Source organism: Vicugna pacos, chromosome 11, assembly GCF_048564905.1.
Source record: "Vicugna pacos chromosome 11, VicPac4, whole genome shotgun sequence".
Taxonomy (NCBI): domain Eukaryota; kingdom Metazoa; phylum Chordata; class Mammalia; order Artiodactyla; family Camelidae; genus Vicugna; species Vicugna pacos.
The window spans coordinates 43,974,652-43,998,729 of NC_132997.1; the positions used below are offsets into that span (position 1 = coordinate 43,974,652).

At 44.6% G+C, this 24,078-nt stretch overlaps 1 protein-coding gene across 1 annotated transcript in view; it reads right to left on the bottom strand.

Moving 5' to 3' along the window:
* Positions 1-24,078, bottom strand: part of SH2D4B (SH2 domain containing 4B) — an 83,594-nt gene that overhangs the window by 36,324 nt on the left and 23,192 nt on the right. Inside the window, exons 3-4 of the mRNA XM_015245543.3 lie at positions 23,530-23,677; positions 10,404-10,551 (exon numbers count right to left, since the gene is read on the bottom strand). Coding sequence (XP_015101029.1) covers positions 10,404-10,551; positions 23,530-23,677 — 296 coding nt within the window. The remainder of the gene's footprint in view (positions 1-10,403; positions 10,552-23,529; positions 23,678-24,078) is intronic.

A 24,078-nucleotide genomic window follows, 5' to 3' on the forward strand; every position in this document is an offset into this window, starting at 1 on the left:
TCTGGGTCTGTTTAAAGGCAGATTACTCTAACTTACGCTTTGAAATCTTAATAGTTTGCTTTTGTTCCTTCTCTGAATCTGGGATAGATTTGAACTGTATCATATGAATCTACCACGGAAATCTCAGCCAGAATGCGAAGTTTTTTTCTTCTATCCCAGTGGCAACAACCACAAGCATCTTCTGTCCCAGAGGACCGCTGGAGAGGTGGGGGCCTCAACCGAGTCCCCCTTGGCTTCCTCCCATGGCCCACGTTCTGGCCCAAGAGGCCCTCCCACCGGCCTGTCCAGCAGGTGCTACAAGGCCTACCTGGCATGCAGGACAAAGGGGGACTATGGCCATTCCCACGGCCAAGGTAGGTTCCGGAGTCTCCTCTCTCCATCTGTTAAAGGGAGAATGTGCCTCATCTCTCAGAAATACTGTAAAGACAGCTGATGTGAAAACACTGAGGACCCGAAGAAGAGCTGAATTTAGATACTGAAAAATGGACCAACTGCAATGAGGCACCACTTCATACCTACTAGGAGAGCTATTATTTTTAATTATTTTTCTATTTAAAAAAGATGAAAATTGGCAAGGATATGGAGAAACTGGAACCTTGTGCATTGTTGGTGGGAATGCAAAATGGTACAGTTGCTGTGGAAAATAGCCCAGCAACCCTATAAAAAATTAAACATACAATTACATGATCCAGCAATGCCAGTTCTGGATGTACACCCCAAAGAACTGAAAGCAGGGATTGGAACAAATATTTGTACACCCATGTTTATAACAGTAATTTATAAGAGCCAAATGGTGGAAATAACCCAAATGCCCATTGATGGATACATAAACAACATATACATACAAGGAATATTATTCAGCCTTAAAAAGGGAGGACATTCTGACACATGCCACAACATGGATGAACCTTAAAGACATTATACTAAGTGAATAAGCCAGACACGGAAGGACAAACATTGTACGATATCGCTTATATTCAACTTATTGCACTTAGAATAGTTAAATCCAATAGAGCAGAAAGTAGAATGGTGGCTGCCGGGGGCTGGAGGAGAGGGGAATGGGGGATTAGTGTTTAATAGGGACAAAGTTTCAGTCTGGCAAGATGCAAAGAGTTCTAGAGGTGGGGGGGGTGGCACCACAACGTGACTGTGCGTAGTGTCACTGAGCTATATACCTAAAAATGATTAAATGGTCGGTTTTGAGTTGTCTATTTTACCACAATTTAAAAAAAAAAAAGACATTCTGGCTTGGTGAGCACTGGGCTGAGAATGAAGGGGCCAGAGCACAGCAAGGTATCAACATTAGCTCGATGTGTCCCCAGCTGTGTCCCCACTGCCATCTCTTAGTTCTCACCTGCAGATCTGCAGGCAAAGTGCCTTCACAAGGATGCGCCCACATCTGCCAGCCTGGGGCCTCCTCCCAGAACTGAAACATCACTCTCCAGGGCTGCCTGGCCTGGAACCCTCCTACTCAATAAGAAACCAAGCCCCACAGTTTTGGGAGCCCAGCCTCACCCGTGTCAGACCTGGGAGTCTTGGCTGCCCTAGGCTCGGTGGTGGGAAGACAGCTGAGCATCCTGCTTGGCTTTCTCCTAACTAACTCTCTGTCTAGCCTGGGACGAGTTTCCATCTCTCTGGGTCTTAGTGTTCCCTGCATGGAAAATAGAGCCCATCCCCTCCTTCATCCAAGGGATGCCCGAACTGCCAGGCTGCTCTGCAATCATGTCCCTGCCTAGGCTCAAGACGCCTGCCCAGTTCTCTAACACTGAAATGGCAGGAGTCAGCTTTTCTCTTCGCAGGTTCTCTGTGAGCAGTTACAGAGCTCCAGAAACATCTCCAGGCCAGTCACTGCAAGAGGCAAGGGTGTTAACACCTTAAATAACACATTTGATCACTGAATACACATTTATTCAGCCCCGGTGTATTTAGTGCCTCCCTTGTACCAGCTCCGTGCTGCGCAGGCCCAAGCTGTGAGTTGCACAACTCCAGGGGGCCCTGTCACCCATGTTCATCCTTGACTGGTACAGATGTTGTAACAACTTCTGGGTAGATGGCAGTGCAGCATCTTGCAGAATGGGCCCCTTTCCCTAAGTTTCACAAGGTCCCTGGCTGGTGCTAGGGGATGTGGATACAGCAGTGAACGAGACACCATCCCTGCCCTCGGAGAGCTTACTGCCTGGGAGGGGAAACACACCCGCAAAAGATGAATGGAGCTGTGTGGTGTGTGCACAGGGTGTGGTGGGGCCCCAGAGGAGGGGAGAGAAATCCTCTGGAGAAGGCATCTAAGCTGATGCCTGTTGGACACACAGAATTCAACCCAGAGAGGCCAAGGAGAGGGCATTCTAGGCAGGGGAAGCTCGGGGGCAGAGGCCAGAGGCAAAAGGGAGTTGAAGCAGCCCTCTTGGAATGGGTCAGTGTGGCTGGAGGGAAGCTCTTGAGGGGAGGGGGCAAGAGGGTAGGATGCAGAAACAGGAAAGGCCGTTTAGGAGACCAATGAATACTGGCTAATGAATTTTAAAACTTTATCAAAGGATGGTTGGAAGCCACTGAAAGGTTTTAAGCAGGAGAGCAGGATGCTGTTTGCACTTTTCAAAGACTGACTTGGCTGCAGTGTCGGGAATGAATCTGATAGGAAGGAGAATAAAGGCTGGGAAAACAGAACCCTAGGCAAAGAGCAATGCGGGTCAAAGGTAAGACAGTGTCACGACAATGGGAGGGGGAGTGTAAATTCAAACAATACTAAGGAGGTCAAACCTTTACACTTGGTGGGTTTAGGGACTGACAGTGAGCAAAAAGGAGAGACCAGAATGACAGCCTAGTTTCCGCCTTTGTCAGCCAGGTGATGAAGCAGACAGGGGCGGAGGGGAGGACTGAGCTTTGGACGTGCGGAGGTGGAGGTGACTATGGGGTTGCGGGGGGAAGGACCGGGGGCACGAGGTTCTGGAAGATCATCAGTTGCCTCTCTTCATGAAACCCGTCTCTAGAGCACTAGCCCATGGTTCTCCCTACCTCTGCCCAGGTAGCAAAGACCCCATGCTGAATAGAATTGAGATGATCCACTTACAGCCTCCAGAGAAACCAAACGCCTCCAAGCAGTATCAATTTGTAGTAACCCCTTGGGTGAACAGCATAACGTCTCTGAAAATTAATGAACAATCCTATGTACAGGAAAAAGCACCAATAAAAGACTTAAATTGTGTATGTGTGTAGATGTGTTTAACCTCTGCTCCATTTTCTGCTTCATGTGAACCTCGGGCAACTTAAATGACCAGATCTACACTTTCATTTCCTCATCTGTAAAATGAGGACCTCACAGGGTCGCTTTGAGACATCAGTGAGATTGTAGCTAGTCGGGGCCTGGACAGTTCCTGGCGCACTGTAGGGGTTCATTAAGTATTATCTGTTGTTGCTGTTGTTGCGTTGTGTTTGCTGTGAGATGGGGACTGGAATACTGCCTTTAGAAAGGGTCCCTCCCTGTGAAGGCAGAAAGGGGTGGAGGCAGGGAAGTGGTGCAAGAGTGGGGTCTGGGTAGAGTCAGGCGCTCTTGTCAGGGAAATGGGGGAAATGAAACTCTGTGAGAGGGGAAGTTTCCTGACCCCTGGGAAAGGGAAACAGGTGGTCCAGGCGTTGAAGGGGATGCACACAGGCCCCTGGGGACTCTGCCTGCTGGAGCAGCCGTCACCTGGGGAAACGGTGAGTTTGGCACCAAGGCAATGAACCCTGATGAGCCTCAGGGAGACCAAGTGAGGGTCACCCACAGCTAAACAAGGCCAAGTTAAGAAGCTCTCTCTACCTGGACCCCGAGGCTTCAGAGGACAGCTGCCAACCATCCTTGTTCTGCCTGCAATCCTGATGGCTGCCAACAGTGACCCCTTGTGGCCACCAGGAGCAACTCCAGGGGTTCCTTAACACCAGAACGCTCCCCCACGTCACTGTGAACCTCCCAATGACTTCTCTTCGGGACAACGTAAAGTCCCCAAGGATCCTTGAGCAATTCAGGAGGAGAGAGGACCCCAAGTGGGGCATGAATCAGGCATGTAGGGACTGGTGTTATGCTGAGTTAGAAGGCCAAAAGTAGATGGCACCCGAGATGGGGAGCCATTGAAACTGGTAATTTGCAAGGAGCAACAACACAATTTCCCAGCCCATCAGTGGAGAGAAAAAGCCCTTCTGTGTTATCCCTCAGCCTTCCTTCAAGCCCAAAAGTCTGTTCTGCCCCACCCTGTCTCCACAAGCACCTTCGAGTTCTGCCTGTCTCAAGCACAGAGCGTTTTGGAACCACCGACTTTATTAAACCCAGACTCCAGAGCAGACTCCCTCCCATGAGGGAAGAGACTGGAACCAACGTAACAACCCCATACTGGACCTGAGCACACATCTTCTCACTCAGCTTTTAACCACAGCTCTGCAAGGGGGTGCAACACAGGATGCAGGCTGTGGGGTAGGCGCCACGATCAGAATCACACAGTTCAGAGAGGGAGAGCAGGGATTAACAATAACACAGTCCCAATGTTTGTAAGTAATATCATTAACCAAGTCACGCTGGCTCATCTCTAAATCTCTGGGCCCCTAGATGTTACCTAACTCACACTCCTGCAGGTTCACAGTTGAGAAATTATTGAGTGAATTTCTGCCTAATATATTCAGAGCTTCTCAGAAGCCAAGCTCCCGCTCTGCTGTTTGAACTGAAAAACTAACTCTGATTCCAGTGATTCTAAAGGGAACAATTCTCTTTTTTTCTAACTTGGAGAATTTAATTTAGGTGTTTTATCAAAAGCTGCTGTTCCCAGTAGATTAATGGCCCACTATATCTTTCACATTAAGTTAATTGAGTGAGGAATGGGGCTTTGCTGGATTTGAATGACAGCCTCCAGAGTTTAGCTCACCATTCTTTGAGAAAGCACATAATGAGGAACCAAAATCACGGGCCTGAATTACCACATTTTTTCCTTTGTTTGGGGGAGGTTTTTCCACTTTCAGTTGCCACACAGTAATAAGTTAGCAATCAGGCAGCGCTTGGGCCAAACGATTTCCATCCTCCATCCCCAGCGGAACACCAGTCCAGCCTGTAACTTTCCATTTCATTGTGTAGCTACGAAAAAGAGGACTACTTTGTGAGTGACAGCCATTTACAGCTTAGAAAGCACCTGTGCCTCTGGCCTCTCGTTTCACCCTCCCAACAAGCTTCAACTCTCTGTGATGACCCTGAAGACACTGAGCAACTGAGCGAGAACTTGCTCAAGGTCACGTTCATACACGCTTCCCAGCCTAGGGCTCCTTACTCCACAGTCCAGCAGCCTCCTTTGACTTCACTCTGTAATTTTTTACTATTTCTTTCACTGCAAAAATTTTCACTATTTTTTTCAGTACAAGCTTTGGCCCTGCCTCCTTTTTTCACCAATCACTTCATCTGTTCTGAATTTAAATGAATGAATTCTTGTTTCGCTCTTGACCATCTTATCTTTCTAGCCTCACTTTCATCATTACCCACCATGAACCCCAGGCTGCAGCCACATCAAAACATGTGCCATGTCCTGTGCACCTAATGACCTTGCTTTTTGCTCCGTGCCGTTCCCTCTGCTACAATGCCCTTCCCTGCCTGATTTACCTCCCTGCGTTTCTCACACCAAATGCCATTTCCTCCACAGGGCCTTTACAAATGTTCACATATTTTGTAGCAAAATATTACAGGATTTTTGCATCTGTGTTTATCCAGGACATTGGCTTGCAATCTTTGTGTGTGTTGTCTCTCTCTGGCCTTGGTATGAGGACAGTGCTGGCCTCCTAAAGTAAGTTTGGAAGTGCTCCCTCCTCTTCGATGTTTCAGAATATTTTGAGAGGGATTTGAATTAGCTCTTTTTAAAATGTTCAGCAGAATTCATCAGTGAAGCCATCTGGTCCTGGGCTTTTCTTTGCTAGCAGATTTTTTATGACTGATTCAATGTTTTTACAGGTAATCAGCCTGCTCAGATTTTCTACTTCTTCATGATTCATTCTTGGTAGGTTGTGTGTTTCTAGAAGTTTATTCATTTCTTCTAGGTTATCTAATTTGTTAGAATATAACTGTTCATCGTAGATTCTTCTCACCCTTAGTACTTTTGTGGTATCAGCTGTAATATCTTCTCTTTCATTTCTGGTTTTGTTCATTAGCGTCTAATTTTTTTCTTAGTCTGGCTGAAGGTTTGTCAGTTTTGTTTATCTTTTCAAAACCCAACTCTTAGTTTCATTTATCTCTTCTAGTGTTGTGTTTTTCTAGTCTCCATTTCATTCATCTCTGCTCTGATCTTTGTAATTTTCTTCCTTCTGCTAACTTTGGGTTTAATTTGTTCTTATTCTAGTTGTTTGAGGTGTGAAGTCAGGCAGTTTATTTGAGTTCTTTCTTTTCTCTTTAGGTAGGCATAACCACTATAAACTGCCCTCTTACAATGACTTGTGCGTTGCATCGTTTTGGTATGTTGTGTCTCCATTTTCATTTGCATCAAGATATTTTTTTACTTCCCTTTCGATTTAGTCTTTGACCATTGGTTGTTCAGAAGCGTGTTTAATTTCCACATATTTGTGCATTGTCCAGTTTTATTTCTATGACTGATCTCTAGTTTCATACCATTACAGTCAGAAAAGATATTTGATATGAGTTTAATCTTCAATTTGTTAACCCTTGTTTTGTTGCCCAACCTACTATCTAGCCCGGCGAATGTTTCAGGTGTGTTTAAGAAGGATGTGTGTTCTGCTACTATTAAATGGAAGGTTTTAACATGTCTGTTAGGTCCATTTGGTCAACAGCATAGTCTTATCCAGTGTTTCCTTATTGACTTTCTGACTGGATGATCTGTCTACTTTTGAAAGTGGGGTTTTGACATTCCATACTAAAATTGCACTGTCGCCTCTTCCTCCCTTCAGATCTGTTAATATTTGCTTTTTCTATTTAGTTGCTCTGATGCTGGGTGTATATATATTTATGGTTGTTACGTCTTCTTAATGAATTGACCCTTTTATCATTATATAAATACCTTCTTTTCCCGTGTTACCATTTTTGGCTTAAAGTCTATTTTGTCTGACATAAGTATAGCTACCTCTGCTTTCTTTTGGCTTCTGCTTGTATGGAATATCTTTTTCCACCCAAGAAGGGGAGCATTTGGAAAGGCCCTGTGGAGGAAATGGCATTTGGTTTGGGGAAAGTAGGGAGAGAGGCGGGGAAGGGCATCATGGCAGAAGGAACAGCATTGATAACTGCATTTGGGAACTCCACAGGAGGGAATCAATGAGTATTCATGGCTTCTTTGTGAAACTTCCTGGGCACAGACCTCTGGAGCCTATGAATCTGATGGCCAAAGACATCCCTCCTGCATCTGGCTTTTGCAGGACACCTAATCTGCAAGCCAGATGCGAGGCCAGGAGGAAAGGAAAAGAAAGACCTTCATCTGGGCAGGATCCCTCAGTGTGCCTCCTGAGGCTGAGCTTCAGTTTCCTCATCAATAAAATAGAAATACTGATACCTGTTCTAAGCATATGAGTAATGTCTGAAGGCTTTGTGAACCATCTGAATTTAGGGCATTCAGATGAATTTAATGAGGACATGGTTATTAGTAATATCTGGTAATTCTTGAAACAGTTCTAGACCATGTGTGAATGGGCATGGAACAGTTAAGGAGTCATTATCAACGAAGGGGTGGGACATTCTCCTCTCTCGTGCTAGAAATTAACAAAAGGCTTACAGCAATCTGGGGAACATTTACTCAAGAAAAATGTCTCAAAACAAGCGAAAGCTTTAAATTAGTAATAAAAAAACCTTCCCAGAAGAAATCCCAGGACTACATAGCTTCACTAGTAAATTCTACCATATGTTTAAAGAAGAATTAATTCTAATCCCTCACAAACTCTTCCCAAAATATAGTAGAAGGAACACTTCCTAACTCATTCTTTGAGGCCAAAATCACCCTGTTACTGCAACCGGACAAAAACATCACAAGAAAAGAAAACTACAGACCAAAATCTCTTATGAATACAGATGCAAAAATTTTCAGCAAAATACTAGCAAACCAAATCCAGCAACATATGAAAAGGACTATACACTGTGAACAAGTGGGATTTATCCCAAGAATGCAAGATTGGTTCAACACATAAAACTCAACCAAGGAATATAACATATTAATTCAAAAAGCAAAACCCACATGATGTTCTCAATAGATGCAAAAAAAAAAATTGACAAAAATCCAAAATCTTTTCATAGTAAAAATACTCAACAATCTAGGGAAGAATGGAACTTCCTCAACCTGATAGTTTGTCTTAAAAAAAACCTACACCTAACATGATACTTTATGGTGAAAGGCTGAAAGCTTGACAAAGATGTCTGCTTTTACCACTTCTACTTAGTATAGTAGTGGAAGTTCTAGCCAGAGCAATTAGGCAAGAAAAAGAAATAAAAGACATCCAGATTGGAAAAGAAAAAATAAAATTACTCTGCACATGAAGTTATCTCATAGATAAAAAGTATTAGTAATGCACAAAAAACCTACTAGCACTAATAAACAAGTTTAGTAAAATTGTAAGGCAAAAGATCATAATTAAAAAGCCAATTACATTTCTATACATTAGCAATAAACAATTCAAAAATGAAATTAAGAAAATCATTCAATTTCCAAAACATTTATCAAAACAAGTTGAAGACTTCGATGCTGAAAACTACAAAACACTATTGAAAGAAATTAAATAAGACTTAAATAAATGGAAAGCTATCCCACATTCATGGATTGGAAGACAAAATATTGTTAAGATAGCAATACTCCCCAAAATGATCTATAGATTCAATGCAATCACTATCAAAATCCCAGCAGGCATCATTGCAGAAATTCTAGTTGATTCTAAAATTCACACGGAAATGCAAAAGACCCAGGATAGCGAAAACAATCCAGAAAAAGAAAAGCAACCTCGAGTGTCTCATACTACCCAATTTCAAAACTTACCACAAAGCTACTGTAATCGCGATGTTTTGGTACAGGCATGAGAACAGGCGTATAGATTAAAAGTATAGAATTGACAGTCCAGAAACAAACACTTACATTTTTTGGTCAATTGCTTTTTAACTAAGGGTACCAAGAGTATTCAAAGGATGATATTTTCAACAAAATGGTGCTTGGACAACTGGACAGTCACATGCAAAAGAATTAAGTTGAAACCCTACGTTACCCAAAAACTAACTCAAAATGCATCCAAGACCTAAATGTAAGAGCTAAAACTATAAAACTCTTAGAAGAAGCATAGGTGTAAATCTTTGTGACCTTAGATTGGGCAATGGTTTCTGAGATAAGACATAAAGCATAAGCAACCAGAGGAAAAAAATAGACAAATTGGATTCTGTCAAAATTGGAAATTCTGTGCTTCAAAGGACGCATCAAGAAAGTGAAAAGAAAATCCACAGAGTGGGAGAAAATATTTGCAAGTCATACCTCTGAAAGGAGATTAAGGTCAGAATATATAAAGAACTTCTACAGCCGGTTAATCACAGCAAGGAAAAGTTTCAAAGACGAGCAAGGAATTTGAATAGACAGTTCTCTGAATAAGATACATAAATGGCCGGCGTGCACATGAAAATATACTCAGTATCATTAGTCGTCAGGGAAACGCAAATCAGACTTCACAACCACTAGGATGGCTAGAATCAAAACCACTGTGAGTGCTGACGAGGATGTGAAGAAGCTGGAATCCTCACACACTGCTTGTAGAAATGTAAAATGGTACGGTCACTTTGGAAAAACAGTGTGGCAGTTTCTCAAAATCTCAAACATGAAGTTACCTGCCGTGTGACCCGGACATTCCATTCCCGATAATACATCGGAGAGAACTGAAAACACATGTTCACACAAAAGCATCAACAAGTGCTCAATATTATCTATAATAGCCCCAAAGTGGAAACAACCCAAATGTCCTTCAACTGATAAGCGGATAAACGAAAATGTGGTAACATGCACACGTTAGGATTTTATTCGGTCATAAGAACGAATGAATTATTGGCCCATGCTACAACATGGGGCCTCCCTCTATAACTCCTCACCTGGAACCCCACCAGGGTAGCCACCTTGTGCTCCAACAGAACATGGTACATTTTCCCTCAAAGCCCTTGGCCTGTGTGCCTGTCTCCCCCAAGCCGACGAGTTCCTCCGGGATAAAGACCATGATCCCTCATCTCCAGCTCTCCAGGGCTTATCTCAGAGCCAGAATATTATTGGTAACTTAGCAAACGTAGGGTTTTATTCTTTAGTACAAGAAAACTCCCCAGCCAGCAAGTTAAGCCCCTGGAGGATGGCACCCTCACCCTCTGGGTCCTAGCAGGACCACCCACATACATGGTTGACCCTGGGCAGAGGCTTCTGGGTGAACTGGAATGATGGCTGAGCTCTACTCACACTGCTCTTCCCACTCGCGCTCCTCCTTCTCGCTGGCGTGGCTCTGCAGCTGCGCCTGCTTCAGGGTCCAGTAGAGTTCCTTCGCCCTCTGCTCTTCCTGGAGGCGAATCTGCTCTTCTCCCCGCTTCCTCTCCTCTTCCTCTTTCCTCTAAAACAGAATGACGCGGACAGAATGACGTTAGGTGACGGTAACAGGTCACAAGAGAGGAGAAGTGCCGCTGGTCCTGCAGCAGGGCAGGGCTGAGCTGTCACACGGGGAGGTGGCCCAGGGGTGGCCGCTCCCGTCTCCGTCTCTACACACATGAAATGGTGATAGTTACACCTAATCAGGCCGTGGTAAGGATCCAACGGCTTGAAATATGTGGAAGAATTTGTAGACTCTGAAGCCTTCCACGATAGTAAGAGGACTTGGGACCATCCTTGGTCACACTTCCACTCTGTGGGGAGAAAGGCAGTACGTTAGGGGAGGGGTGCCGGGTCCTCCTGGAGGCTGATTCAGCAGGATACGATCAGGTCTGAACCTTATTTCCGGATGAGATATTTCAAAGAGACAGCAGGTTGTAGGGGGGCGGGCAAATCTCCAATTGTAGTTCCACTTTCAAGCTCCAAAAAGGCTCCATGGGAGGAGGGGCTATTTTCCTCTCCCACTGTTTACATCAAAGCAACATGCACAAACATCAGACATGCATTATGCACTAAAGGCTTGTTACAAAACACAGTAGTTCTCCAAACCACTTCACCCCAACCTACCCCACCCTCGTCTAGCACCCAGACTCCACCATTCTCAATTATTCTAGCTGCTCCTTCACGTGGTCACACCCATGTCTGAATAATGCTGCTAATACTTGATTTACCAACTCTAGATATTAACTACTGCCTTTTTTTTTGGTACATGAGTATTTAGCATCTATATTTCTCAAAGAGATACACACCCATACTTTCCCTCTCCTCATCCTCACAATAAATTTACATCACAATCCGTGGTTACATTAATGATCAGTGTAGAACTAAATGTAGTTCCCTGCAGAGCCAAATAGGGTGCTATTTCCACTAATTCTAAGAATTACATTTTTTAACTATCTAACATTTCTAAAATATGAACATGTCCTACAACTTGCCTTTTTCATAGCCAACAGTTTTTTTTTTATTTCTTCCTAAAGTAATGACAGACTTTGTAATTAATGGCATCTGAAATTCAGTAAAATATAATAGTATGATGGATTTTTCTTCCAAATAATTTTCTTTTTATTATTTTTCCTGAGTTACTAATCGGCTCATCTTGAAGTAGAGCATTGAATTTGGCCAAACTTCTCTCAGATCTGCAGTAAATCTTTCCTCTGTGTTTAACCAAGTGCTTTTTATTATAACAGACAATACAGTAGTGATCTTTTCCAGGGGACACCCTGCCCCCGTGTGCATCTTTCCTTCCTCCCCCATCTCAGGTGGCTGTGAGCTAGGCCTCCTGTCCATCCCTCTTCCTGGGACTCGCCTCTCAGCCTCCTCCAAGTTGTAGCCCCTGCTTCCTTGCTCCATGTTCTCTTTCCTGTCCATGTCCTCATTTTGCAGCAACGCAGCTCACAGCACCTCTCAGGTAAGGATGCACAGAGAGACACGTTCCGAGTCTTGTCTGAAAATACATCTATGCCATCCTTCCAAGTGACTGCTAACTTAGCTGGGCATTGAATCTGATTAAAACTCATTTTCCTGCAGAACATGGAAGACTCCACTTCCTTGTCTTCTAGTATCCAGCAGTGCCACTCGGATTCTCATTCTTCTGCATAAGGCAATCATTTTTTCTCCATCTCTAAGTTCTGAACCTCTTTAAATGATGTGCCTTGTTGTGGATTTTCTTTCATTGATTGTGTGAGGAGTGGAGTTTCGGGTCCTTCTAGTTTAATATATCTTTGCTTAGGATTTCTTTGATAATTTTTTCTCCTCTCATTTCACTTTTTTCTTTCTAGAACTCCTATGTGTCAACGGCGGGACATCCTGAGTTAACCCTCTAAGTGCCTTATCATTTCTCTCCTATTTCCATCTCTTGTCTTTCTGCTCTACTTCCTGGTTGATTTCACTGACTTTATCGCCCAAACCTTCCACTGACATTCTTATTTCAGCTAGTGTACTTGTAATTCCCAAGCCCCCTTTCTTATTCTTCGGTTGCTCCTTTTTGCTTCATTGCACCCTGTACTTGTTTCATGAATGCAATAGCTCATCTCTGAGGACTTCAGAGATTGTTTTCTTTCCCATATTTTGATTTACGTCTATTTCCTCTGTGTTTTGCCTCTTGTTTTACGTTTAAGTTTGTTTTATTTGGTGCCTGTCATTCATGTCAGAGGCTTCCCTCTGATGTCTGATTTTTCCTGACTGCTCATATTCAAGACAGTCAGCAAGTATGTATCTGAAACAGAGACTCAGAGTGTGTAGTGAAGGCTTCCTTAAGAGGTAGGCTTCGCCTAGGAAGACTGGATGAGGGACCAGCCATCTTGTTGAGGACCCTCAAGTGTATCTGGTCCTTTCTCTGAGATTATTCAGTGTCTTCTCTGTCCTACCTGGGTAGTGTCTGACCACCAGCTTTCCAGGAGTCTGTGCAGGAGGCAGGCTATAGGTAGGGCAGCAAGCAGGACCCCTGGCCTGAGCCCCACACTTCACAAGAACCCCATGCTTCAAAGTGCCTTCTTTGCAAATTTCCCCTGCCCAGTCCCCCCAGCACGAGTCAGAAACAGTACCCCCAGGGCTGGCAGGAGCAGCGGTGGGGTCCAGGTAAGATGCCCCACGCCCAGACTAGTTCCCACATGAGCCCTAGTCCCTGTTTCTCCCCTTCAAGGTGCTCTCCGACCCTCTCCTCCATGCAAGGGGTTACCCAAGTGCCCCAAGGACCTCCAGGATTCATATTTATGGAGTCATCGCTGGGCCCAGTGGCCAGGCCATGGTTCTAGAAGGATGGCCCAGCAAGCAGATGAATCCTACTGGCCAACACAGTATTTTGATCACAGGATCACATGAGATTAGGTCACTAGAATAGACCTAACAGGCTGATTTTATATAGTTCAGATTGTTAATCTGCTCTAGACAAAAGCATCACCAAAAAAAAAGTTGCCAGGCCTGCTCACCCTAGGGGCAACCCTGCTGCAGGCACTATTGTTCAACAAGTTCAGACCTTTACTTCCTCCTCATTTCCCACCTGCCCCCCACCCACTCCTTCAGCCTGATATTTTGAGCCCCAAACCTCTCTCTTTCAACTCCCCACCTCCTTCGGGTCAGAGGGAGGGATGAGGTTGCCTCGAAGAAACAGGTAAAAATGGGGACCTCAGGGTCTAGCCCCTCCACGGAGAAACTTGTCCCCAGTCCTGTCTGCTGCCCCCACGTCCTGAGCATTAGGGTTCTGGCCTAAGCCGGCTCAGTGCCCCAGTCCTCTTCCTGCAGGTGCCGGCTGACCCCTCACCGCTCTCCCTCTGACTTCTAGAAACCAAGCTACTGCGGCCACTTTCTCCTCTGTCCTTCCCTCCTCTCATCGTCTCTGTCTCTGTGGCTTAAAACTTTTTCAGGCCATTGCTATTTTAATAGATCAACAAGAAAAGAAAGAAAAAAAAAGTAACTGTGACTTTTGAATCCCTCATTTAAAAAAAAAGACAAGGTTTTTGTTGCTTCTGAAATGGCACAGATTGAGAACTTTTCTCCAATTCAATGATCATTATTTTATTCTAAAAAACAGACAAAATTCTGACTTCCTAATGGCCTTTTCTCTAAGAGCTGGGAATTAAGGGCTAAGGAAGTTGAGTGGCTTCATCCAGCCATGCACCTAACACTTACTGAGCATCTAAGAGCCTTGGCCCGTTCTAGACACTGGCGAGAGCAGCAGTGAGAAAGACAGACGCAGCCCCATCCTCTTGGAGCTTGCCTTCCAAAGAGGGGGAAACGCTGATCAAGTGAAATAAAAAATATGTCAGAAATAATAAAGCATGCAGAGAATTAAAACCGGGTAAGTGACAGAGAGCGTCTAGGAGATGACTTTAGGCTGCGTGACCAGAAGTCCTCCCAGAAGGGACTGGTCTGAGGTCCAGAAATAAAAGGAGGCTGATAGGTGAGTCTCAGAGAGAAGAAATTTCCAGAGAGAGGGAGCCACAGGTGCAAAGGTCCCAGGAAGGGAAAGGGGTTTGGCATGTTTGAGTAGAGAGTTATCCACTGCGGCTGGAAGGAAAAAAGTCAAAATTCTATCTTTAATGTGTCTGAGATGCCGTCTGGCCTCCAAGAGGCCTGCCGTGGGCAGTGGGATGCAACAGCCCAGGACTTGGGACAAGCTCAGGCTGCAGATGCTGGCTGAGAGGTCATCTGCATAAGGGTGACGCTTCTCAGCCACACACTTAGTGCTACCACTGACAGGAAGGACGTGGATCGAGAGAAGACAAGCAGAGTGCCTTGGGGCGCTCTGCCATTTCAAAGTTGAAAGAGTTGGAGCCAGAGGAGGAGACTGAGAAGGCCGGGCTGAGGCGTAAGAGAAAAACCCAGGAGGGGTGATGTCTGTGGGGGAAGCTGAGCGAGGAAAGCATTTCAAGTAAAGGGGGTGGTAAACGGAGCTGCACGCCGCTGAGACATCACAAGATAAGGAGAGAGAAGTGACAGGGGACGTGCAGGACGTGGTCACAGGACGTGATGGGAGATCTGTGGATGGGCAGCCTTCCAGGCGGCGTGGGGGAGGGAGGGGAAGTGACCGCAGACAATCTTTTCAAGACACTTCCTGGAAAAAAGGAACGGAGACAGGGAGTGGCAGCCAGAGGGGAATGTGGGGTTAAGATAGAAATGGGGAGGGAGGATGGGTAGGTGGGTTGGTTGGTTGTCTGGTTTTAAGATGGAAAACACTAAAGCAGAGAGTTAATGACCTATGCAAAATTGGAAACAAAGTCTGACCCAAAGCAGAATAAGCTGAGTTTTACCCCAGAGCTGTATTTCACCTTCATCAGTCACTGGCACCCCGGCAGCACGAAGATCACTCCTCACACTTGCACAGCACTTCCCAGTTCACACAGCGGGTTTCCCACTGCTCCCCCAGGAGTCGCTATCTGACCTCGGTCACCACATCCCTCAACACACAGGGCACCCGTGGAGACAGCTTCCGCCCAGGGACTACAGCTCCATCATACGCCCAGTGGAGTCTTCCAGGCAGGAGCAGATCTCAGGGAAAATCCAGACAGTCGAGGCATGTCAGAGCCAGAGGGGCTTCGACTCCTGGTCCGACTCCCTTGTAAGGATAAGGGGTGTACCAGCTTACCCGGGCTGCCATAACAAAGTTCCACGGACCGGGGGCCTCACACAACAGACGTTTACCGTCTCACAGTTCTGGGGGCCACAAGTCCGAGATCAAAGTGTCAGCAGGGTCGGTTTCATTCTGAGGCCTCTCCCCTCGGTTTGCAGATAGCCATCCTCTCCCTGTGTCCTCACACAGTCTTTGCTCTGAATTCATCCATGTCTGTGTCTAAATTTCCTCCCCTTAGAGGGACACTAATCATATTGAATTAGGGACCTCCCTAAAGATCTCATTTTAACTTAATTTCCTCTTTGCCAAGACCCTACCTCCAAATAGTTACGTGCCGAGATTCTGGGGGTTGGGACTTGAACATATGTATTTTAAGTGGACACAGTTTAGCCCATAACAAGCAGACTGCATCCCAGAGAAGGTCATGACTGGCGCACTCTAACCAGCCCCCAGACTAACCTTTCCATCTCTGTGCTACGGGGGGAAACGTGATGAGCTGTAGAAGTAGTCACTGTATGTTGTACAAGCACGTAGGGATGTATGTAACATAAAAGTTGTATAACGCTTCTATCAATCAATCAATCAATGGCATTGACCAACCACCTCAAGTTAACAGCAGTGTTCCTGCCCCACCCAGCTCTGGCAACGTGAAGCAGCTAGGTAAACCGCAGCCCCCACTTCCCCCAACCCAACCCCTGGCAACCCCATCCTACTCCCTGCTTCTACGAGTTCAACTTTCTTAGATTCCACATTTAAGTGAGACCGTGCAGCATCTGCCTTTCTGTATCTGCCTTATTTCACCCAGCGCAGTGTCCTCCAAGTTCATGTTGTCACAGGTGGCAGGATTTCCTTTTATTTTAAGACTGAATAATATTCCATTGTCTATATAAATACACTACTTAAAAAAATCTATTCATCTCTCTATAGACACTTAAGCTATGTTCAGTGAAAAGGCATAAAGTTTCCATTATGCACGAGGAATAAATTCAGGAGATCTAATGTCCAGCATGAGGACTGCATGCTTACACTGTATTGTATATTTGACATTTTCTCAGAGTATATCTTGTGTTCTCATCACAAAAAGAAGAAGTAACTAGGTGAGGTGATGGATATATGTTCATTGGCTTGATTGCATAAGCATTTCAGAGTATATATGTGTATCAAAATATCACACTGTATATACCTCAAACACATGCAGTTTTCATTTGTCAGTCATACCTAAATAAAGGTGGGAAAATTACTACCAATAGATAGATGGATAGATAGACAGATACACAGACAGACAGACACAGAGACACTAGCTGCTTCCTCCTCCATTAGATAGATAGATGAGCAGATAGGCAGATACATAGATACATAGATGGATGGCAGTGCCACTGTTCACTCAGTCCCTCTCACCGGATACTGGGACAACACCTAGGAGCCAGAAACCTGTATCAACCTCTATCTCAAATGAAAATAACTGGCCACTTACTGTGACAAAGGCAAGCTCTTCACAGGGATGGGACAACAAAAGAAAACATTTTCAACGCAAGATCAAGAGTACTGCATCTTTCTCTCCCTGCTGGCGCTAAGACGCTCCGCCTTCCCAGCTGAAATTGCCTGGAAACTCTCATTGTTGTGGCTACTTGCAGAGCCCTTTGGCCCATCGGTGATCACTGAGGAAAAGGCCACCGTTCTTACGTTTAGTATCCAATGGCCAACGCAGCCAAAAGGCAGATAGGCAAACACTTATCTTCCATCGTAGGAGTCGACTGCCTTTTTCTGGCAAACCCAGAGCCCTCTTAGCTGTCCAGCTCATTCAATCCCCCTTCTCCTGAGAACCCATCAGTAACAGCACACCGCAGGAGCCCACAGAGGCCCCATCTGTCTCCCCCCAGCAGAACATATCACAGGGACAAACGCTTTTTTCTGGACAACACAGGCATTTTTGTTCTTAGCCTGGCCCCAGTGATACCAGGCTTTGTGGGATGATGGACTCCCAAAGGACAGGGCCAGGCCTGTGTCATTTATTCCTCCATCGCCAGTTCCGAGCACAGCACCTAGCAGACAGCAGGTGTTCAATAAACACCGACAGGAGACTGAGTGAATTAATGAACGGAGGAAGAGAGGGTCTGTGATGATCCGTGACATCATCAAGAAAAGGGTACACCACATCCTGTGGTCTTGTTGACACCAGTCTTGTCCAAGAGAAACCCTGAAAAAGGCTACAGTTGTCAAGAGAAAATCGAAAGTGGAAGGTTTTCCCATCACTTGTAAGCTGATTGGGAATAAGGCAGCGACAGTTTCTCTAGTGGTAGAGGATTTCATTTCGTGGCCAAAATGGACTCCAACCTTAAAGGAGAAAAAATCCCAGAGAGTGGCCTTGAATAGAAAATAGAAAAAAATTAAAGGACAACTTAATTGTCCCAACTGTGTCTGTTCTTCATCAGAGAAGCTGGGAGGAGGAAGGAGGGGGCAGGAGTCCAGCAGGTGGGGAAGGGAGGTCACAAGACCTGAGGGTGAGGGAGAGAGTGGGACCCTCACTGCCCACGTTCTGTGGCCGTGAGCAGAAGAGAAGTATCCGAAAGCAGTCTTAGGAGCTAAGAGAGCAGGAAAAAATGCAAATTGTATCTGGCTTCATGATCTCCCTTTTTCTAAAAAACAGAAAAGAAAAAGAAAGAAAAAATCCACTCTACATGCATGTAAATTGCATTCACATAGTGTCAACCACAGAAGAATGGTTTTTAAAAACAGGTTTCCAGCTGTCTGTGTCTTCTATTTTGAAGTTCCCTCTTTAACTCTACACAAGGTTCTGGGATTTTTTCCCCTCCTTCTACTCCTCTCCATAGTCACAGACTCTGTCCAGACCCTCATCATTTCCCACCTTGACCATTGCAAATATCTCCTAACTGGCCTCTCCCTCCCTACAAACTTCCATCACTTGAATCACACCATCACCATCAGCTAAAACTTGGTCCAACCATGCCCCTCACAGCTCTGCTTTGCCTACAGAGAACAGTCCACCTTCTTAGCATAGCATCCACAGCCTGCTTTTCCAGGTTTACATCTGGCTCCACCCATCATGTGATTTTTCTCTCCCCAACCCGCCAGACCATTCATCACTCCACATAGCTCCTTTCTGTTTCCTGTCTTTGCTAGTGCCCAGACCCCTGGAGGGATCTTTGTCCCCTTTTGCATTCCCCCGGGCATGGCTGGGGCTGTGGGTTGCACATAGGATTGTCTCTCTCTCCCTGGTACCCTATGAGCTTTTTGATAGCAGGGAGTTTATTACTACCACCACCACCCTCCTCCGAATAATCTGCACTTAGGTTCTCAGGGGGAAAAATAAAGTATCAAATTAAATGAACGTTATTGGTGCATTGCTGCATGCAAGACTCACATTATTTTAGAATCTTGGTGTTGAAAGACATGATAAAAATTACCTAAACCAATCTCTAACCTGAGGTTTAATCCCTTTGGCAAAGCTGGTGCAGTGATCTATTGCTAAGTAACAACAAACTATCAGAAAGTTTAGTGGCTTAAAACACAACTGTTGTAGGGGGAGGGTATAGCTCAGCCGTAGAGCATGTGCCTAGCCTGCACAAGGTCCTGGGTTCAATTCCCAGTACCTCCACTAAATAAATAAATAAACAAATAAATAAATAAATAAAACCTAATTACCTCCCCCAAAACAAACCAAACCATAACTGTTGTATGTGCTTGTGATGCTGTAGGTTATTAACCTGGGCTTGTCTGGGTGGTCCTTCAGCTCCACATTGCGTCAGCCAAGGTCAATCACTTAGTTGAGGTCATTTACTAGAAGAACCATGAAGGCTTCACTCATGTGCCTGTGCCTCGGTGCTCCTCTGGGTGGCCTCTCTGTGTGTGGCTGGCTCAGGGAGTCTGGGGTGGTACTGAGGTGGGAAGCCCCATGAAAAAGACCAGCAGGACACCCCCCCTCCCCAGGCAGAGCCACTACTCTCCTGACAGCACCATCTGGTTCCCTGACCCGGCAGCATTATCTCAGTTTTTGCTTCTGTAGAACGGCTTGCTTCTAGGAAAGTGGAACTTATGCCTAAGTTGGTAAGTTCCATATGTAGCACCTTATTTGCATGGAGCTCACTCCTGGTTGGTCCATTTCTATCACTCCTGATTGGTCCATTTCTACAAAGCGCATACCTAATTTGTCAACTTTGTTACACCTTATTTGCATATGATGTTGCAAAGTGTAGGCTGGCAGCTTATAAAAGCCTGTGTAAACCTACAAACAGGGTCCAGAGCATAGAGTGTTAACTCCTTTGAGCCTACTGGCATAATAAATCTGAGTTCTCCAACCCTCTGAGTGATGCTTGGTCTCTCGCCTGGATCCAGGTTGCTGTCACAACTGAGTTGTAACACTGAGCTGCAACACATTTTGCTGCAACAGTAGGATTTCTCACCAGGCAGCTTCCAAAGTGAGCATTGCCAGAAGCGCAAAGGTAGAAGCTGCCAGTCATCTTACAGCCTGTCCTCAGAAGTTACAGAGTCATTTCCACAGCATTCTACAGACCAAAGCTAGCCATGAGGTCAGAAACAGGCCCCACCTCTCAAAGGGAGGAGAGGCCAAGCATTTGCCATCAGCCATATTTAATTCACCACAGATTCAGGTACCATTTCAGCCTATGCCTCATCATTTCCCTGTGATGAGGAGCTCATCACAATACAAGAGTGGTTCATTTACAGACAGCTCTGACAGAAAATACCTGGGTGCGTAAACCTGGAGTGTCCAACGCCAGAGTCTGACCTGATGTTCCTGACAGACATTGCCCTTAATGAGCCCCTCCAGGGCCTCGCAGAAGCTGCCTGCAGCTCTGAGGCTCCTCAAAATGCAGACATGCCCATCAGGGTTACTGTGTGTATTCAAGTTTAAACATTCACATCTAGCAAATTAATTTTTTTATGCAATTAAACAGATAATAACAATAATTTTCATTGGAAATAGCACCAAAAGCCTGCATTTGGGTCCCTCAGTGAACCTGAGTGAGGGCCTGGCCACAGGGCTTTACTGAGCCCTCCGCGAACCCTGACACAGAGCTGGCTCACAATCTATCATCCCTCCAACACTGAGGTTCTTAAGGAGAACATCAACCAGAAAATCTCCGCTGGGAACTCAGTCCCTCCACAATATCCCTGTGAACCAAGCCCCAGGACCCCAGCTCCACGGAGCCGCTCTCCCAGCACTTGGGACTCAGCCCACCTCTGGGGAAGAGGGAGATAGGCTGGCACAGGTGACTCTTGCTGTTGGAGATACATAAAAAGTATTGGTTTTCTTCCCCAGCAGACTTAAATAATCATATGCAAAATCCAGCAATAGAAGCTAAATATCTCTCCCCCGTGGACTGGATGTGAGTTACTATTAGGGAATTACTGTTCATTTCAGTAGGTGTAGTAATAAGTATTGTGGCTCTGCTGGGAAAGGACCTTTCTCATGAGAGATGCATGCTGAAGGATTAGAGTTTGATCAGGAGGCAGCAAACTGGGGCCAAATCTGGTCGATGTGTCTTATTTAAAATAAAGTCTTATTGGACCACAGCCACACCCATTTGCTCCCGTGTTGTCTGCGGCTGCCTCTGGGCTACAACAACAGCCTGGCTGAGTAGTCGCAACAGAGACAGTACGACCCACAAAGCCTAAAATACTGATGACCTGATCCTTAAAAAAAATAGTTTGCTAACCCCGAAGTTAGAGTGTGCTACGTCTGCAACTTTCTTTCAAATTGTTCAGCAAAAGGACAGCAACAAAAAAGTGCATATATGTTTACGTGTGTGTGCATGCACGTGCGCATGTGCATGGAGAAAACGAGAGAGAGGAGGAAAGAGAAAGAAAATGTGGTAAAATATTAATAATTGGTGAATTTAAGTGAAAAATATGTGTTCATTTTATTTTTCTTTCAATTTTTCTTCAAGTTTGAATTTTTTTAATACAATATTTTGAGAGTAAATATTGCTTCGCTTAAAACCTCAAGAGAATCTCCTTTAAAAAGTACAACTCATGGGAAAGTTATTGGGAGACCAATAACAATATAAATATGTAACTAGCAGTTTCAATGGGTTTAAAAATAATGAGCACAATCACCATAACAGTAAAAAAAATTAAACCTGAAGTTTAATTAGAAAAGAAATGGAGAGCACTTTTGAAACAATCCATTTTACAAAAGTCCAAAAAAACAGAAGCCCATAGGCACATCTGTTATTGAGAACATTTGAGACTGGGTGGCCAGTGCATTTACAGGTGTTTAAAAAATAAATCTGTATCAAAGACAAAAAAAAAGAAGCTTTGAATAAAAAGAATATACTACATTCCTGAGCAAGAAGACTTAATGGTTCAGTATTATAAAAATGTTCATCTTCCACAAATACAGCTACAATGTTGATGCAATTCCAATGAAAACCACCAGGTGGGTTTTTTTGATGTTGCAGGGGAGAAGGGGATAGGGACAAAATAATTTAAAAGTTATCTCTGAGAGGAAAAAAATGGATGAGATTAGCCAAGGGCATTTTAGAAATGAAGAGTAATGACAGACTCTGACTTCAGTAGATGGTAAAAATTACGTTAAAGCTATAATAATTAAACAGTTAAATCTGGCTCAGTGATATTCAAAGATGAAAAATCAAAGAGATACAAAAGGAAATACGAAGTAAGAATCAAGGCTGCAAATCCAATGAGAGGCGAGAGGATGGGCTGTACCATAAACAATGTGGGGATAACAGACTAGCCATTTGGAAGAAAACAAAGTGCGAGCCGTGCATCATACTACACTCCAAAGTGGAGGCAAATTAAGTGCAAAGAAATGAAATCAGGAAAAATATATAAAACAACGTAGATCAAAGTTTTTATAAACTTGTGACGGCATGGATCTTTCTATGCATAAAAAAAATAATAAAGAAAAAGAGTGATATCATTGGTTAATAAAAATTTTAATCTTCTACACATCCAAAAGCACTAGAACCAAAATTAAGAAACAGCAACAACACTGAAAAAAATACCTGCCATAGAAATGGTCTTAAGGGACCAGCGTCCCCAGCATCTAATCATTATTGGGGAAAAGGTTATTCAAAATTGAAAAATGGGCAAAAGCTATAAATCTGTAATTCACAAAATAACATAATAGTTGAGATTCAGCATGATTTTTTTCTTCTCTTTATAGTATTTTCTGAGTTTTCTACCCCCAAAAAATGTACTATTTTTGTAGCAAAAAAAAAAATCTCAAAATTGGGACCAAGAAAAAAAATTTTTTTCAGGAAATCTAAGCTTCTTACCAGAGGACAGTAAAGCTCCTTTACCAGCTCCAGACTCTCCCAGAATGAGTAAACATGCAACATTACAAACCTTCTATCCTAGGCAGAAAATGTATGTTTTTCATCTCTTTGGTATCTTACAAAAATCTCAGGTAGGGTGTTGTTATTACCCTAATATTACACACAAGAAAGTGAAGACTCAGAGAAGTTCAGCAAGCTTCCTAAGGTCACACAGCAGTAATTAATAGAGTTGGAACTGGATCCCAGGCTGGTCTGATCACAAACTCAGCTCTTTTCAAGCCCCATTTCAGGACCCTTGGTTTGGGATCCATAAGGCCTAAGTTCTGATGCTGGCTTTGTCCCCAGCCACTACTGCACATAGCCTTGGCAAATCACTTCCCTTGTCTGACCCTCAATTGTCTCGTCTGTACAATAAGAAGTGCATTGGCTCAGATGGTGTATCAAGTTCCTTCCTGCGCAGATATGCCAGATTTCTGTTCTCATGAAGCACTCCGTACCAACCATTGGTCAAGGGCTGGTCCAAACCAGAGATCAGCCCTGGGGGTCTGAGGGGTAGAGCAGCTGGCCTCACACAGATGCCCATGCCCTGGCCCACCTTGAATTCCTCGTGGATGCGCTCCTCCAGGACTTTGGCAGCCTTGCGGTCCTCCATCTCCACTTTCCACTTCTCCGCCAGGATCCGGGCTTTCTCATTGGCCAGAGCGTCCCGGAACTTCTTGGTGATCTCTGCCTCCTTCTGTTTCCTTCCAAGAGAACACCAGCAGGCATCAGATGGTGTAGGAGACTCAGGGACCACATACCAACAGAACTTCAAGTGAAAACAATGCGCAATCATTCTTGGTCTATCAGAACGGCAAATATCTGAGGTTCACAAAACTCAGAGTTGGCAGAGGTGGGGAGAAATAGGCGCTCTCTGGCATAGGAGTGTAAACAGCAGAATTGCTCTGGAAGCCAGGGGGAAAAGAAAGTCAGAAATCCCATTCCTCACTCAAGTTTACAAAGGTGTAGGGAGATGCTCATCAGAGGATTTTTATAACATAAAAAATGGCAAACAATCCAAATGTCCTTCAACAAGCCCAATAAATTGGGTTTCTTATGTAACGGGATACTATACAGTAATCTTAAATAACATTGTGGATCTATA